The sequence below is a fragment of the Aptenodytes patagonicus genome, chromosome 3, assembly GCF_965638725.1.
Source record: "Aptenodytes patagonicus chromosome 3, bAptPat1.pri.cur, whole genome shotgun sequence".
Classification (NCBI taxonomy): domain Eukaryota; kingdom Metazoa; phylum Chordata; class Aves; order Sphenisciformes; family Spheniscidae; genus Aptenodytes; species Aptenodytes patagonicus.
Window position 1 is genome coordinate 39,306,649 of NC_134951.1, and position 17,999 is coordinate 39,324,647.

General features: G+C 45.2%; 1 protein-coding gene across 3 annotated transcripts in view; it reads left to right on the plus strand.

Annotated features, from left to right (window-relative positions):
* Window positions 1–16,038, plus strand: part of SH3BGRL2 (SH3 domain binding glutamate rich protein like 2) — a 58,366-nt gene extending 42,328 nt beyond the window's left edge. Inside the window, exons 3-5 of one of the 3 annotated variants that reach the window (XR_012994869.1) lie at window positions 9,692–9,772; window positions 10,926–11,072; window positions 15,133–16,038. Coding sequence is in view for 2 of the 3 variants with exons in the window: in XM_076333127.1 (XP_076189242.1) it covers window positions 9,692–9,772; window positions 10,926–10,940 (96 nt within the window). In the remaining variant the exon portion in view is untranslated. Of the gene's footprint in view, window positions 1–9,691; window positions 9,773–10,922 lie in introns of all 3 variants that reach the window. The other 2 variants (XM_076333128.1, XM_076333127.1) reach the window with 2 other exon arrangements.
* Window positions 16,039–17,999: the final 1,961 nt, after the last annotated feature.

The window sequence follows — 17,999 nt, forward strand, 5'->3', positions numbered from 1 at the left end:
CTGACCCACAAGCTCTCGGTCGGCTCCTCATCCATGCCCAGGTAGAGCTCCATGCACTCCATCTGGTCATTGACATAGAGGGAGACACCCCCTCCTCCTCTCCCCTGCCTGTCCTTCCTAAAGAGCCTGTATCCCTCCATCCCAACACTCCAGTCATAGGAGCCATCCCACCACGTCTCCATGATGCCAATAAGGTCGTAGCCCTGCAGGCATGCGCACCTCTCTAACTCCTCTTGTTTATTCCCCATGCTATGTGCGTTTGCATTGAGGCATTAAGTTGGGCCCCCGATGAAGCTGTCTTACTGGCTGGAGTTCCTTTGTGCTGGAAATGTAACCATTTGTTGATTTGCTAGATTCGACTGGCCCTTTCAAACCCCTTCCCTTTGACCGGCAGGATTGATGAAAAAATTACCTGCGCTCCAGAGTCCCTTACCACCGCTCCCAGGGCTTCTTGATAGTCCTCAGACTGCTCCTGGCTGTATCACTGGTGCCCACGTGAAACAGCAGCAGCGGATAATAGCCAGTGGATTGTACGAGGCTTGGTAGCCTCTCGGTGACATCTCTGATACGAGCCCCGGTCAGCAGCACACCTCTCTAGAGAGTGCGTCCGGTCGGCAAATGGGTGCCTCCGTGCCTCTCGGAAGAGAGTTGTCTACTACTATCACCCATCGCCTTTTCTTCATTGTGCTGGTTGTTATATGGGGAGCAGATCAGGCTGCCTTACTCAGCTCCAGCGTCTCTCCTGATGTGATGGGTCTTTCCTCTTCAGTCTTCAGAGTGGCGAAGCGATTCTGCAAGGGCACCTCAGGCTTTGGGGGAACTCTCTTCCTCCTGCTGGTCCTTGCCGTTGCGACCATCTGTTCTTCTGCATTATTGGCCCCCCTCCCTTCTGTGTGTGCCAGTGGGGGAATTTTTGGCTGTTTGGCCGTGGGCTGTGGGTCCACTGCAGACTGTGTGTGGAACCAGCTGTCTAACTCCTTTCCCTTCTCCCTGACGCAGTCTTCTCACCACCTCCTGCAGCTCAGCCACCTGCTGCAGGAGATCCTCCACCTGGGCACACCTTTTGCAGGCAGATCTGCTGCCTGTCCCTACCCCAGGAGAGAGGTCTGGGCACTTCCTGCAGCCCGAGGTCTGCACTGCAGCCTCTCCCTTCAGGAGTTCTGTCTGCGTGGAGGCATTGGCTGCTGCTGGGGTAGATGGTGCAGACCCCCCAGCTGGAGCTGCAGCCTTGGTTCTGAGTGCCCACCATTCTGCCTTGAGGGTCGGGTAGGATGCGTGCCCTTGACCCGTGCCCAGTTGCTGGGTTATGTGTACTCCAAGTCCCCCAGTTAGCCCATGGAATGCCTCTCCTTTGAAGAGGCGCCCTCCCTGCATGCCCTTCCGTGCGAACTGCCGCGACACGCCCTGTTTGCCCGTCCTGGTCGCGGCGCTCCTGGTGGCAGCGCTCCCTGGGGCTGCCTTTAGTGGGAGTGGGGCGTGGCTGCCGTTGCTCCTGGCCCCGCCCACGCCTCGTCAGCCGCCCTTGTGAGAGCTGTCGGCTCCCGGCGGGTCTCTGCGCTCCCCAGTGGGTTCCCCGGCTCAGGAAACCCCCCTGTACACCACGATCTGCCGCTCTGCGGCGGGATGTGCCTGCACCAGAGCTGATCGCCTCTGCGAGTGATTGAAACGAATGAATTCAACAGGAGACAGTTCATGCAGTAGCCCTGGGGCCAGTCTGGGCAGGACAAGATGTAAAGAATGTGCTCTACACCGCAGCCGGGGAGAATGGCCCTACCTGGAGCCTCTGGCAGAAAGCACCAGGGGAGACTCGAGGTCGACCCGTGGGGTTTTGGAGTCGGGGATACAGAGGATCCGAGGCCCGCTATACTCCAACTGAAAAAGAAAGATTGGCAGCATATGAAGGGGTTCGAGCTGCTTCAGAAGTGATCGGCACTGAAGCACAGCTCCTCCTGGCACCCCGACTGCCGGTGCTGGGCTGGATGTTCAGAGGGAGGTTCCCCTGTACACATCATGCAACTAATGCTACATGGAGTAAGTGGGTCACACTGATCACACAACGGGCTTGATTAGGAAACCCCAGTCACTCAGGAATCCTGGAAGTGATCATGGATTGGCCAGAGGGCAAAGATTTCGGAATATTGCCAGAGGAGGAGGTGACATGTGCTGAAGAGGCCCCAGTGTATAATGAACTACCAGAAAATGAGAAGCAATATGCCCTGTTCACTGATGGGTCCTGTTGTATTGTGGGAAAGCATCGGAGGTGGAAGGCTGCTGTATGGAGTCCCATAGGGCAAGTCGCAGAAACCACTGAAGGAGAAGGTGAATCGAGCCAATTTGCAGAGGTGAAGGCCATCCAGCTGGCTTTAGACATTGCTGACTGAGAAAAGTGGCCAGTGCTTCATCTCTATGCTGATTCGTGGATGGTGGCAAATGCCCTGTGGGGGTGGTTACAGCAATGGAAACAGAGCAACAGGCAGCGCAGAGGCAAACCCATCTGGGCTGCTGCATTGTGGCAAGATATTGCTGCCTGGGTGGAGAACCTGGTTGTAAAAGTCCGTCACGTAGATGCTCATGTACGCAAGAGTTGGGCCACTGAAGAACATCAAAACAACCATCAGGTGGATCAGGCTGCTAAGATTGAAGTGGCTCAGGTGGACTTGGACTGGCAACATAAGGGTGAGTTATTTATAGCTCGGTGGGCCCATGACACCTCAGGTCACCAAGGAAGAGATGCAACATACAGATGGGCTCGTGATCGAGGGGTGGACTTGACCATGGACACTATTGCACAGGTTATCCATGAATGCGAAACATGCACTGCAATCAAGCAAGCCAAGCAGTTAAAGCCTCTTTGGTATGGAGGACGATGGCTGAAATATAAATACGGGGAAGCCTGGCAGATCGATTATATCACACTCCCACAAACCTGCCAAGGCAAGTGCCCTGTGCTTACAATGGTGGAGGCAACCACCGGATGGCTGGAAACATATCCCGTGCCCTGTGCCACTGCCCGGAACACTATCCTGGGCCTTGAAAAGCAAGTCCTATGGCGACATGGCACCCCAGAAAGAATTGAGTCAGACAACGGGACTCATTTCCGAAACAACCTCCTAGACACCTGGGCCAAAGAGCACGGCATTGAGTGGGTGTATCACATCCCCTATCATGCACCAGCCTCTGGGAAAATTGAACGATACAATGGACTGTTAAAGACTACACTGAGAGCAATGGGTGGCGGGACGTTCAAACATTGGGATACACATTAGCAAAAGCCACCTGGTTAGTCAACACTAGGGATCTGCCAATTGAGCTGGCCCTGCCCAGTCAGAACTTTTACGTACTGTGATGGGGATAAAGTCCCTGTAGTGCACATAAAAATATGCTGGGGAAGACAGTTGGTTATTCCTACCTCAGGCAAAGGCAAACCCATCCATGGGATTGCTTTTGCTCAAGGACCTGGGTGCACTTGGTGGGTGATACAGGAGGATGGGGAAGTCCGATGTGTACCTCAAGGGGATTTGATTTTGGGTGAGAATACCCAATTATTTGAATTGTGTGATGTTAATTGCTATATAATACTGTATGTCATCACTACTATGGTGGCTATATGCCATATCAATGGTATTACAGTAAGCATCACCCAGATTAATGAAGAATGAACTTTGATGAAACCGAGCGAAGCGCAGTGATAATGGAACCAGAACTGGCTTCAGCATGCAACAATCCAACACCACACACCAACTCTCCTGCCCTGAAGGACTGTTATGAGAGATGGAGCCCACAGTCATGGACTAAATGAACCCAACAGACATTTTAGAGGGATGGCCTGGCACTAAGGGAATGATATCTGTGTGTATATATCAAAAGACAGGAAAGGTGGTGGTGATTAATTGGGAGGTATTGGAAAGTGTGGGACCTGGGCATGATGTAGATGGTATAGAATAAGGGGTGGATATTGTCCTGGTTTCGGCTGCGATAGAGTTAATTTTCTTCCTAGTAGCTGGTACAGTGCTGTGTTTTGTGTTTAGGATGAAAATGATGTTGATAACACACTGATGTTTTAGTTGTTGCTGAGCAGTGCTTACACTAAGTCAAGGACTTTTCAGCTTCTCATACTCCAGTGAGGAGGCTGGAGGTGCACAAGAAGCTGGGATGGGGCACAGCCAGGACAGCTGACCCAAAATGGCCAAAGGGATATTCCATACCATGTGACGTCATGCTGAACAAACAACTGGGGAAGTTGGCTGGGGGGCGCGGCTGCTGCTCGGGAACTGGCTGGGCATTGGTCAGCGGGTGGTGAGCAATTGCATTGTGCATCAATTGTTTTGTATATTCTTTTACCATTATTGTTATTTTCCCTTCCTTTTCTGTCCTATTAAATTGTCTTTATTTCAACCAATGAGTTTTACTTTTTTCCTGATTCTCTCCCCCATCCCACTGGAGGGGAGTGAGCGAGCGGCTGTGTGGTGTTTAGCTGCCTGCCAGGTCAAACCACGATAATCGGGGAGGTTGCTTCTGGTAGATCATCTCTTGTGGTTATTAAATATTCTGCTCCTTTTAAAATGAATCAATCCACTGGGTTTTGTGCTCTTTCAAACATACACTTACTCGGTTTAGCTCATTGTTTAACCTTCATGATTTTTTCAGTAAGTGAATCCAGGTTTAATGATCTGTAAAAATGTGGAAAAAACATACCAAATCAGGCCTGGGTACTTCTGCACGTAGAAATTGATAACTAGCACTTGCAGAAAGCTTTTCATGAATAAGTCTTAAATTACTTTACAGATGTTAAGGTAAACAGGTGTTCACAGATATTGGTGGATTAGCTGAGTCACAAAGTCATTGTCAGAGCCAGGAATGCAGCCTTATTTCTTATGACATTATTTTCAGGCTGTGAATCCTTCCCTACCCTGTTTTTCTTTCCAATTCATTAACAAAGTGAAAAAACCATGGTCTTAGAGCAGTGATGGTTTTAGAGCTAATTGAAGTACTGGGATTAAGACACTTCAGGAGAACCCCAGAACTTGAAAATGGTGATGAGAGATGATGACTCACCTGAACAGAGAGCCTTCTCTTGGAGAAATTGTTGAGACAAACAGGTGTCGGGGGGTTCATGAAAACTGCCTGTGTGCTTAGGAGGAAAGGGTGCTCTTGGCAGGGAGTGAAAATGATGTTGTGCTGCTGCAGAAATGCTTGCAATAGCTGCCTGCCCACAGGTTGGCTGCTTGTAGTTTACAGGGCTGTAATGAGCAGCTTAAGGCAATTTAAACCTGCCCTGATATTAAAGGGGTGCCCTTGTTCTTCTCACTGTGGGTTGTACTCATCCACTGCTCCCCTACCTTCAGCTCCAGAGATAGTGTGACTCACTTGTAGCTGAACCCAGTGGAGAAAATTAAGGTTATTTCTCAGTTAGATCAGGCACTGTCTTCACATGTGGTTGCTTGTATAGCTCATGCCCCTCGTGGCTTTTCATCTGCTTTAGCAGAGTCAGGCTGGACCTTTTTCAGGTTTAACAGCATCCATGCAGTTTTTCAAGTCAAGGGCTTAATCAAACATCCTTCTGCAGAGCTTCAGTATTACTTATCACTCCTCTAGGTATTCAGTGATTACATTGTTGTCCTGGTTTCGGCAGGGATAGAGTTAATTTTCATCCTAGTAGCTGGTACAGTGCTGTCTTTTGGATTTAGGGTGAGAACAATGTTGATAACACACCGATGTTTTAGTTGTTGCTAAGTAGTGCTTACACTAGTCAAGGACTTTTCAGCTTCCCATGCTCTACCGACTGAGAAGGCTGGAGGTGCACAAGAAGCTGGGAGGGGGCACAGCCAGGACAGCTGACCCAAGCTGGCCAAAGGGACATTCCATACCATGTGACGTCATGCTCAGTACATCAACTGGGGAAAGCTGGCCGGGGGGGCCGCTGCTCGGAGACTGGCTGGGCATCGGTGGGTGGGTGGTGAGCAATTGCACTGTGCATCACTTGCTTTGTGTATTATTGTTATTATTATTATTATTACTACGCTATTATTATTGCTATTATTATTTTATTTCAATTATTATACTGTTTTTATCTCAACCCATGAGTTTTTCTCACTTCCACTCTTCCGATTCTCTCCCCCATCCCACTGCGGGGATGGGGGGGAGGAGTGAGCGAGCGGCTGTGTGGTGCTCAGTTGCTGACTGAGGTTAAACCACGACAATTGTCCTCTTTTTATACATGGCATTGTTGGGGTTGCTTTCGTAGTGTTTCAGCTTATGCCATGGCCTAGTTGTGAGATCTGTCTGTTTTATTTGGATTTACTTTCTGGCTATTAATTGTGAATTTATATTAAATCAGAAATTAGCATCAGTTTATCACCTTTAATGTTTTTTTAATTGATGTAAATGTGTCTATTTCCTCTGTTTAATTATATGTTTAATTTAAAGGTTAGGTAGAACAGACCATACCTAAAATTAACAGTAAGGGAACTTAAAACTGTGTCTACTATCTTCATATGTTAGCATTTTCAAAAGTAATGGTAATAGTTCTGTCCCCATAATGATAAGCAGCATCGGTCTGCAAAGTCTGTTTTCCAGTCTGTGATGCTGATCGTTGCAGGACATTCTACCTTCCTTTGCTCCAGAACTGCTCCAGAACTGCTTTATTCCTTGAAGTGTTTAATTCCCCTGGCAGTCAATAAACTTGACTCTTCCCATAGAGTGAAGTGAGTAGATGGTATTCATTGGAAATTATAGAATGCATATAGAAATTATATGCATAGAGAAAATCATGGAACTGAAAACTAGATAGAATAAATGTGTGTGCTCTCTCTCTCTTGTACTCGGCACTGGTGAGGCCGCACCTCGAATACTGTGTTCAGTTTTGGGCCCCTCACTATAAGAAGGACATTGAGGTGCTGGAGCGTGTCTAGAGAAGGGCAACGAGGCTGGTGAAGGGTCTGGAGAACAAGTCTTCTGAGGAGCGGCTGAGGGAACTGGGGTTGTTTAGCCTGGAGAAAAGGAGGCTGAGGGGAGACCTCATCGCTCTCTACAACTCCCTGAAAGGAGGTTGTAGCGAGGTGGGTGTTGGTCTCTTCTCCCAAGTAACAAGCGATAGGACGAGAGGAAATGGCCTCAAGTTGCGCCAGGGGAGGTTTAGATCGGATATTAGGAAAAATTTCTTCACTGAAAGGGTTGTCAAGCATTGGAAGAGGCTGCCCAGGGAAGTGGTAGAGTCACCATCCCTGGAGGTATTTAAAAGACATGCAGACGTGGCACTTAGGGACATGGTTTAGTGGTGGACTTGGCAGTGCTAGGTTAATGGTTGGACTCGATGATCTCAAGGGTCCTTTCCAACCTAAATGATTCTATGATTCTATGATTCTACCTATACATGTCTATGAAAGCTGAAAGGATCAGTAGACATAAAGCTTAGTCTTGGAATACTGACATTGCCCGAGTCTATAGCACAGCAATATGCCATCTTTTAAGAAGACGATGACAAAAAGCCATCTGAAGAAGAAGGTTTACTTCTTCTACTTATGTCAGCTAATGTGTCTGAGGCCTGATGACCATCATACACTCCTGCTGGCCTCCCCGTGTCTTTCAGGGCAGATGCTTTTAGTATAGAGGGTTAGGCTGAGAAACTGCCTCTGTGCAGCTATGTGTGTTTCTGGGCTGAGGTTATTTGAATGATTATGCAACTGCAAAGTATCACTTTGCTAGGACAAGTTGTGTTCACGCTGGTGTAGCAGTATATCATTATGGAAATGCTAGTAAAGCATCTTTGTCTAGTGCACCATAAAGGTTTTAAGAGAAATTCTGCACATCTGCAGAATGATTATGGATCTCGTGGGAGGTACATTATCCCTGCAATGGTGACTATGTATTTTCTGTCTGAACAATCTTTTATTTTAGGTTGGTGGAGAGAAAAAAAGAGAATGAAGAGAAGTAAAGTCTTCATCTACAAGCACACACTTTCCTTACAAAGTTATTTCACAAAATACCAACCATCCTTCTGCAAAGATATAATTTGGTATATCTTATAATTGGGTCTGGCAGGTGGGATGAAGGGCTTTTCAGGGATTCATACTGCATTGTGAAGACCCAGAGAAATACTGGAAAGCAGAATGCTTGCCCAGACCATTTTTGCTTCCTGCTTAGGATCTGAGAAGCCAAAATGTAGGGACAAGTGGGTATTGGCTAGGCATGAGTAAACTCTGGTTGGAAGATAAAAGAAGGTTCCTAATCTTTGCATATCCTATGATGGCCTTCCAAGAACAGCCAGGTCAGAGAAAGATTTCTGCTTTTCAATTACAGCTTCTTCTGTTTATCTTACATGGTCCCCTGTGATTGTGGGGTAGTTTGTGAGGTTACAGGTTCAAAAGAAAGCAGGAGCAGAAGGAGACAAGTAGGCAAAGGAGCTGCTGTTGGGGAAAAACAGAGGTCCAATTTCATGGAAAGCATGTGAAACTAACAACGAGAGATGAGCTCTCAAACAGTAGTGAGATTAGAGGTTAGGAGCCAAAGAAGTGCTGACTTTGGGGGTCAGGTGCATTGGGAATGACTGTTACACAGATGGGAAGCATGTGGAGGCACAGAGACTGCCTATTACTACTCTGTATTGAAAGCATGTATATGCACAGTCAATATTTAAAGGGATTTCTCTTGTTGAATGCTTTCAAGTTAAGTGTAACTACTAGTCTTAGATATTAGAGATAATTGCTATGTAGTGATGAGCACATACCTGAAATTTCCTGTCATTTACAGAGTATTTTACATGTCAGAAGTGGTTACGTAAGGATTAGTATTTCCATTTTGCAGTTATGTGGAGGAGGAAAAGAGTCTGAACTGGGTTCTGTATTGTTTGCTAGTGGTCATAGAGGAAATCTTTGCCAGACCACTAAGAGAACCTGAAACTTCCTGGCTTCTTGCCATATGCTGAATCCATTCACTAACCTGTGCTCAGTTTTTCTCTTTTTCCCTTGAAAACTGAATATTGTCAGCTCATCTGATGATAGAAGAGTAGCAGGTGTCCAATGCAATAAACAAATCAGTAAAAGTAGTAGTACCACTTTGAGATCAGAACCTGATCTTAAGTAGCTGAAACCTAAAAGGAACTTAATCATGATAATTTTTTACCTTTCTATACAACAAGTTTCTTTATGGTAACATTTTATATTTAACTATGTGGTTGTCCAAGGCTTTGGACAATCAGCAATATGATTGCTGATTTCAAAGGATACAATGATGATGAAGTCTCTGTTCCACCACAGAAAAAATAAGGAGTTCAGCTGCATTAGGACTTCTTCTTGGAGGTTTCCATTTTAGGAAGTATTTTGTTTGCTAAAATACAAATTTGAAACCTGGTCAGAAACTTATTTGCATTGTTAGGCACTTAAATACCTTTAAAATATACCCCCAATAGATTTCCTTTGAATGCAAGTCCATGTTTGTATTTTCCTGTCAAATAAAGTAGTGAAAGTGTTGTAGTTAAGAGAATTTATGTGTTTTTCTTTGCCATTGTAGTTGGTGATATCATTGCAGTTTAGAATAGCTTTTAGGATTGCATAGGAGAATATGGGTAAGTATCAGTGTTTTCCTGAGCATTGTTATGTATCACCCTTTAGTCTAATACATGGTGTGGTAAGATCAATCAGGGAAACACGAATAGAAATGTTGACTCATCTTTTTTTTTTTTTTTTGTCTCTAGGATTACGATGGCTTTTTTGAATCAAAGGAGAGCAACACTGTCTTCTCCTTTCTTGGACTGAAACCTACTTTGGCATCAAAGGTCAGTGTAGTATTGCAGACTTTTCATGGAATTCTGAAATACTGAGATTGAATTTTCTTTGAACCGAAAGAACTCTGTGTGTTCGGATGCACCACTGCCCTGATCCATACCTTGTCCATATCAAATTCATGCTAATGAGGTAACTGAAACTGTTGCCATGAGAAGCAAAGCATTTTAAATGAAACCAAGCATATACATGGGAGTTAACTTGAGACAGCAGATAAATTAAGTTTAAAGAATACATTCTCCTTCACATTATCAATGTAAATTGAAAGCAACTGCCTTAATTATAACAGGAGACAAAACTAGGATCTTAATCAGTGGAGTATCTGCAGCTTATGTCACCAAAACATCATCTTACTGAGCCAGCCTGGCATAATGGCTCAACCAGGACAGCCAGGACAGCATTTATTTATTAGGGTGGGTTTTTTTTTTTAAATGCTGAAATGCTGGAGCAGTCAGGAGTTACAGCAACTTTTTGGATAAGAATTAAGTTTTAACAAATACATATATACAGGTCAGAACAGAAAGCCAATTAACATCTTTCTGTTGAGGGCAGTATAATAGAGGAGATTTTATTGCCATATGAAAGCCTGGACACTTGTTCAAAGAGACTGTACGGTGCATTTTTGGGGAGTAGATCAGACACAGAGGAGAGGATTTTTCTTCCCTTGGCTACTGTAGATACAGCTGTGTTTGATAGTAGTACTGTTTCAGGCCTGGATGGTAGCTCTTGGGTATCTACAGAGTTCCTCTTCTGCCAGGGATTAATTTATTTCTGTACCCCATGAGGGTGAGGAGTAGGAGGGAACCTCGGCAAGGAACCACAAAAGCAGGTTATTTTGGCAGCCTTGCTTCAAGCTTTGTAGCTTGAAGAACTAGTCCTAGGAAAAAGATGATGTCCTACTGCAATCAGAAATAGCAGCTTCTACGCAGCTCTGTACCTGGGAAATAACCTGTTGTAGGCCTGGAGGAGTGTCTTTATAAACTTGGCCAGATCACTGCTTCAGTCTGGTAGTACTTTAGAGTGATGCATCCTCAGCTGCTGTGTGGACTAGGGTTAGGGGCACCTAATATGCAAAGGTCACAGACAGAGGAGACGAGAATTTATTCATAGCATTAATAATCTTTTTTCTTCTTTTCTTTTAAGTAGGAGTCAGAACCCTAGAAAGCCTATCTGAAGTATCGACAAGCACATCTCCTGGATGAATGACCCTGTTCTTCAGCACACAACTGCTTCCCTAAGGATCACTGTGATAGAGCAAACATGCATCATAAGTAGTAGTCTGCTTGCCATGAGGTGGTGCTCTCCAATAATGTGGAGTTAATAACATGTATATGAAACAGGATTAAGGCCGGGCTACTCATCTTCCTTTTTAAAAATACTCATTGTTGATGTTTCACTTTTGTCTTTGGATTGCTTTTGCAACTGGCACTGATATTCTAACAGACACATATGTTTGAGAATAAGGAGTGGAAGTGTAGGGCTTCTATTGTTCATGGATATACTTATGTAGTCAGATTCCTTACCTTTTTTAACTCTTCCAACTACTGTAGTTGAAATTAGCTCATCATGATAGTTAAAGTGCTGGTGGTTATTAGATTGTTTGTGCTGGCTATGATCCAGAAGGTAAAAATCGTCAATCTTAAGATCTCAGTCTAAGTCAATAACTGCCGCATTTTTGCTCTACATTTATTTATTGATGTTTATGCTAGATCATGTTTATTGTAAGACACATGGGCTGCTAACCTTGTTAATGAAAACCTGATTTGTCTAATGATGCACATTGCAACTGGCTGTTTAAAAACAGTTGTTATCATGGAGGAGGTGCCAAAGTGAAATATTTTGACATGGTTCCTGTTCCAAACGCGGGTGAAATGTGCAGGAAAACACTTGATGGAAAATACTGGGTAGTTCAGAAGAAGAGGTCTCCTAGCTAATGATAATATTAAGTTATCTCTTAACTGAGAAAGACTTAACACCCAAAGCTGGAGCTCTGTAGTTGGACTGTCTTAAAATGAAATTTTGCCAAAACCTTGAGTTTACCTTCAATAACACACAGCTCCACCATTAGCCACATGAAAGTCAGGGGGATGCTTTGAGAGACAGGGCTCAGTCCCATAGATGGTTAAACACTCTACCATGGCCCAAGAGCACACCTAACTCGCCCAGCTGTCGTGCTGGTTATATCCCCAGGTGTGGAAATGTGAAGGTGCCTCAAAGACAGTGAGAAAGCTGAGCGTGTGCTTTGCTGGATGAGGCCACAATGGTCAGCTCAGCTGAGGAACAGGAGCCAAGTAAAGGAAGTGGAGATTGTTCCAGTGGGACTGCATTGATGCACATAGCAGAACTTAGGCCCGTGACTTGCCAATAACCATTACAAAATGCATTCTAGACAGAAGTCAAATTGCATTATGCATTTTGAGTCAAGTCTGGCTATGAAAATAACAGCCATGCTGTAATGTAGCTTTTGCTCAAGTGATTTCATAATGACAGGGTAGTGCCATTCCAATAAATGTCCTTATGTCTTTTTGGGTAAATGAAAGACAACCATTATGTGGGAAACCTTCTTTGCAATCGCAGCATCACTCAGACTGTGTTGCTTGCAGGAAGCCAAACTTGTAAAAAGTGTCGGAAAGCAACACTGTCTGTGCAACAAATCACATGTTCTGTTAAAATCAGTAACCACGGCATCTGAGACATGTTAGTTGGAAGGGACAACTGGAGGTCATCTGGTCCAGCACTGTCAAAATCAGGGCTAACACGAACACTAGCTTGGATCAAATATGGGTTTGTCTAGCACAGTGTTAAAAATATCCGGAGATGAAGATCTCATAACCCTCTAGGTAACCTGTGCCAGTGCTGCAGTACTTTCCTAGTGAAAATTTTTTTAATGTCCAGCCTCAACTCCTGGGCCATAATTTGTGGCTGTTGCCTTTGCTATGTTTTCTGGCACTCACAGGAAGAGATTGGCACCATCCTTTTTGTAACTGCCCTTAAGATAGTTGTAGGCTACCATTAGATCACCTCTTAGCCTCCTTCTTACCAGACTAAACATACCTGGCTTCCTCAACCTCTCTTCACAGGCTGTGGGCTTTAGGCCCCTGGCTGCTTTGCTTTGGTGGAGCGCTACTCTTTCCAGTTTGTTCACATCCCTTTCGAACTGGGAGAAGGTCCCAAAACAATATTTCAGATGTGGCCTCACCAGTGCTGAGCGGAGGGGTATATTAACTTTGCTCAGCCTGCAGACCACACTTCTCCTGGAGTAGTGCACTGTATGCTTTCCCCTATTTGCAGTGAGTACATTGCTGGTTTATGATCAACCTGGCATTCACTAAAATGCCCAGGTCCCTTCAGCAAGGGCATTACTCTGTCAGTCGCTTCCCAGCCCATACTGATGCTTCACGACCCCCAAGGGCAGAACATTCTACTTGTCCTCATCAAACTTCATGAGGTTTCTCTTAGCCCAGTCCTCAAGGTTATTGAGATGCCACTGGACTGAAGCTCTGCCAGCTGTTACCAACCACTGAACCAGGTTCAGGTGCCATTCACAGATTTGCTGAGGGTGTACGCTAGGTCATCATCCAAGTCCCTGCTGAAGATTCTGAACAATAGGAGAACTGTAGCCTCTCAGATTTTGGACAATGGCTTACTCACGACTGCAGAGGTATGACATGAACAATGTTCATGACTACCAGTTGCTGGAGTAAAGAACAGGTTACCTTCCTGTTCATGTTGTCTCAGCTACAAACTGCTTACAGCTGTGTGGCTTTTCCTTCTAGTACAAAGGCAAGAAAGCTTTAAAAAAGGAGATGTTAAAGGAGTCCATCCATAAGTCAGTTTCTCTTTGGATCCTGTGGTGCCTCCTCAGCTCTGTTAAAGGGCTAAATGGAGCAAGAGCACACAAAGATTTCAAGTCCATGGTTGTATTTACTGGTCAAAATCTTAGCTACAGCACCTTCTCTAGAGGAATCCTGAATGGGAGTTGATAACATGCATATACATATATGTTTGTGTATTTTTAAGAATTATGTTGTCTGGGGTAAGTTATTGTGACATTCTTGTCACCAGTCCCATATTTTCATGAGACTTGAACCTCACTATAGGAAGGGAATGTGACATGAGATGGAACTGTACGTTGTTAACCTCACCAAGCTCAATATAACTATTCCTAAAAAAAAGGTTAAAGAAAAATATTGAACTTTGCAAATGAATACAGATATAAATTTACATAATTACGCAGTTGATTACAGAGAAGCCATCCTGGATTTATCATGTACTTGATACGTTGTAAACTTTGAGAACTGCCTGAAGTCCCAGTTTTGAAAAACTTACCTAAGTGTGTAAGTATATACACGAGTAATCCTGGGCAAAATCCCAGGCTTACTGATGTGAAAGGCAAAACCACACTGATTTCTCCGGGGATGAAATTAGTTTCACAAAACTCCTCTTGAATTTTGATAACTGTGGAATAGAAGCCTCCCGCTCAGTGGAGAGCTAGTCCTGTTACAGCTGTTAGGTAAACCTAGCTTATTTCAGAGCACGTGTGTGGGCATAATCAGTTGTATGGAGGACAACACTAGCTCCAAAGATATCCTGCTTGCTTGCATGGATTGGCAGTGTAAGTCCCTTAGAATATGTGCTTTTGAATTCTAAGTAAGTGGCTAGTTTAAAAAAAAAAAGTATATATGTTGCTTGAATGTCAATTTGGTCTGTTGTGCGAGAGCCTTATTTTTGTAATTAAAGCAAGTAGAGTTCTAGTTTGTTACACAAGATGATCTGGAATTTTTTAAACCAGTTTTGTAATAATGAAACGTAGCTATCAGGTAACTGAAAAGGTCTGTGGAAACGAGAGCCATTTATTGAAAGAAATAGCAAATTCTTAATTCTGTTTAAAATGCTTACATATAAAGGTATGCTTGAGAACCAGATGATCCCAGTTTTTAGCTAATACTTATAACTACCCCAGTTTTTAAAAGGGAGAGCAGTGTGGATTAAACTGTAAATCTTTGTACCTACCTAAAGTTGCTGTGTGGGCTGACGTGCACGCGCACATTCACTGTATCAGTGGCTTTCATAGAGGTGTTTTTGTTTGTGCCACACACTACTGGATAGTGCCTTGCCAGAAAGAGGACTGTTTCTGTAGGGTCTTCTTGGATGTGCTTAAACTTTGAACTGAGAAAGGGGTAGTTTCTATATTGCTATTTTTTTAATAATGCAGTAAATTGATTTTGAGGCCTGAGTCAAAAGACACATGCTTTGTAAGGTTGAAACGGTTTTTGATGAGTCTTCTGAACTCTGGATTTTTCTTAGTGTGGCTTTCTGTTTTTTTTTCTTTTCTTTTTCATTGACTGTCTAGAATCAAACCTTCCAAGGGAAGTGGACCTGGAGTAAAGCCCCTAAATCCATGTTTACACGTTGAAATAACTATCATCTGATTCAAGTGTTGAGCAGACCAAGTGCTATCACCGAAATGAAGAGGAGCTACCAAGCTCTCAGTGGATTTCTTCGTTGTCCCTCCCTGCCCTGTCCCCCCATCAGGCCATTTGTTTAGGGAGTCCAATTCTGGGAATACTGTGATTCAGAAGTAGGACCCTGAGATTTTAGGCAGTGCCTTGTGGCACTTCACAGGAGTGCAAGAGTGGGGTCATCACCAAGAAAGTGCCAAATCCCATTAGTCTTCAGTGACTTGTCCATTGATTTCGCCAGATCTCGGCGCGAGCAGTGGGAGGAGGAGGGAGCCCCGCATGTTCTCCCTGCACAGAGAGCGGGAGTGGAAGACACGGTGCAGAATGGCCCATGGCTTGTTGATGGCACCCTGAGAAGTGGTCCTCACAGGGGCCCTTGGCTGGCAGTGCCGTGTGTGAAACCACACAGCGCCGCTCTCCACGGGACTCCAGCTGCATCATGGCCTATCCATCACTCTCTTGCTCCCTAAGGAATTTGGGAGGGGAAATGGAGAACAGCTTCTTGAGAGCAATCCTTCAGCCAGGGCAGATCTGGCTTACTCCCTTCTTCCTATTCTTTACCTCTTCCTAATGTGCTTCGTCCTGTCCCGCGTAGACCTACCTGCGTGCAAAGCTTCCACTCCCGACCATTTGTAACATCCCTGTGAGGTCGCAAACGCAGAGCTGCTGTTCACCTTCACGGCGTCAGTGTTTCGTAACTCGGTGGAGGAGGGAGCACGTTGCATCCTAGGCTGTGTACACGTGGATTTTTAAATTATATATTAAAACTGTGTGCGTCTAATAAAAAAAGTCATTAAAAAAAGACATTTGGACTGTGTTGTATGTGCCAAAGAAAACAATGAAAAAATACGAGTCTTGATCCTTGCTGCAGCTCCCTCTGGTGACTGCCTGGTGCTGTGGCTCGGGCAGCCTCCGCAGATGAAAGAGCGCTGCAGAGCTCTTTGCCTGGGATGAGTGAGCCGGATTCTGTAAGGTGCTGAGCGCCTCTGATCCCTGTTGGCTCAGTGGGAGTTGCAATGTGCAGAACACCTGCTGGGTTGAGGTCTAGGTCCTCCCCAGGTAAATAGTAGTAAAGAAAAAAAAGAAAAAGATGATTTATTGTCTTCCATTTTTGCGCTTGGGTTAGTTGATAAATACCATGGAAATAAAGGGCAGATCCTTTGGGGCAGCTTGGGCAGTGGGGCCAGGAAGTTTTTTCGCACTGAAGTTTTGCTCCTAGGGCTAAAATCTTCAGGAGCACTGCTTTTTCTTGTCTGAAAGGCATGTGAGTTCCTGGTTTGCCTATCCACTTTGCCAATCCGTAAAAGGTACTTAAATATGTTTTACCCAGTAAGTGGCTAACCAAAGGGCCAGGTTTGCATCATTGCAGCCTTTCCTTGATTCTCAGTCTAGTATGTAATTTTTAATACCTTATCATTCCTGTCTAAAACTTGCCCGTTATCTCCAGTGTGAACACCTCTATGAAAACTCTACCCATTTGTGGCTTCTTCTGTACCCTGGAACGAGGTTCTGTGCCACCTGCTCTAAGACAGGACGAGTAAAAGAGATATGGATGGGGAAGGCAAGCCTGAAATGCCAGAAATGAGATCCTCAGCCGATGTAGGATCAGCAGCACCTCTGAAGTGAGCAGAGCTATGGCAGCTCAGCTGTTGTGTCACGGTGGGTAGAAGCAGCCAGATTTTGCTGCAGGGGTGGGCGGAAACTTCTTAATATGCAGCGAGGAAGATGAAGAGATGTTCTGTATCACTTTGCTCATGTAGCATCACTGCCTGTGCTCCGTGTGTAAACCCGTGGCACTGCCATTCCTCATACATGCCAGAGAATACACTGAAGGCAGTCAGTCAGAGGGCAGAGGTCACACGATGCGGGATGCTTTGCCACTAGCTGTCATCCTCCCATGTGTCCCCAGCTCTGTGTGTGCTCCCTGTGCCAGGGGGGCATCAGTGGGTGAAAGTACTTAAAAGTCATCGCTGTGTTTGCACGCACTCATGCATGTGTGTGTCTACATCTCCTAATCCAGAGCAGTCGGCCTGGGCTGTGAGAAGGTTCTCCTGAACTGGCAAATTCACTTGGTTTGCTTTTTAGGTGCCAGAAGGACTTTCCTTTTCATTCCGTAGACTTACCAAGCTGTCGCTGAAGGTGCCTTCACGGTCTCGTCTGAAGTAACCTCCCTCAGGCTGCACAGTGCAGCACAGGCGAATGTGGTTCTGGGTGCAAGTCCTCCATACATCGATTGCTTTAAAGGTGACCATTGCACATAATTCAACCCGCTGATGGGAACTAGCACCCTAAAGAAAAGGTCAGCTGCAGCCTTGAAAAATTGTGCTTAGAAGGCAAGAAAGAAATTGTTAGATTCTGACATGGAGAAAGGGAGTTCAGAAGCAAAATCCTTGAGAAATGTGTGCCAATCCCTAGCTGCTTGGTTGCCCCATCCAGTTTAGCTGTCCACAGTATGTACATCTACGTTCAGGAGAGGCACCTCACACTCTCCAGGGAAAGCACTTCTGGCCATGACTCATTTCATCCCAGGGCAACATTCAGAAGTCATATGATTCATGTCTTAAAAATAATGCCACCTCTCCCCTCTAGAGGAACTCAGATGCAAAGCCAACGTAGGTAGGCACAGTAGGAGAAAATCTTTCCTTCGTGTCTGGGGAAGCAGGCAGCCCCTGAACAGCCCATCCCTCTCCCTGCACTCCAGGATGTCCCCAATGGGGTCACCTTGTAAGGGAGAGAGCCCTTATGTGGTGCTACTGCC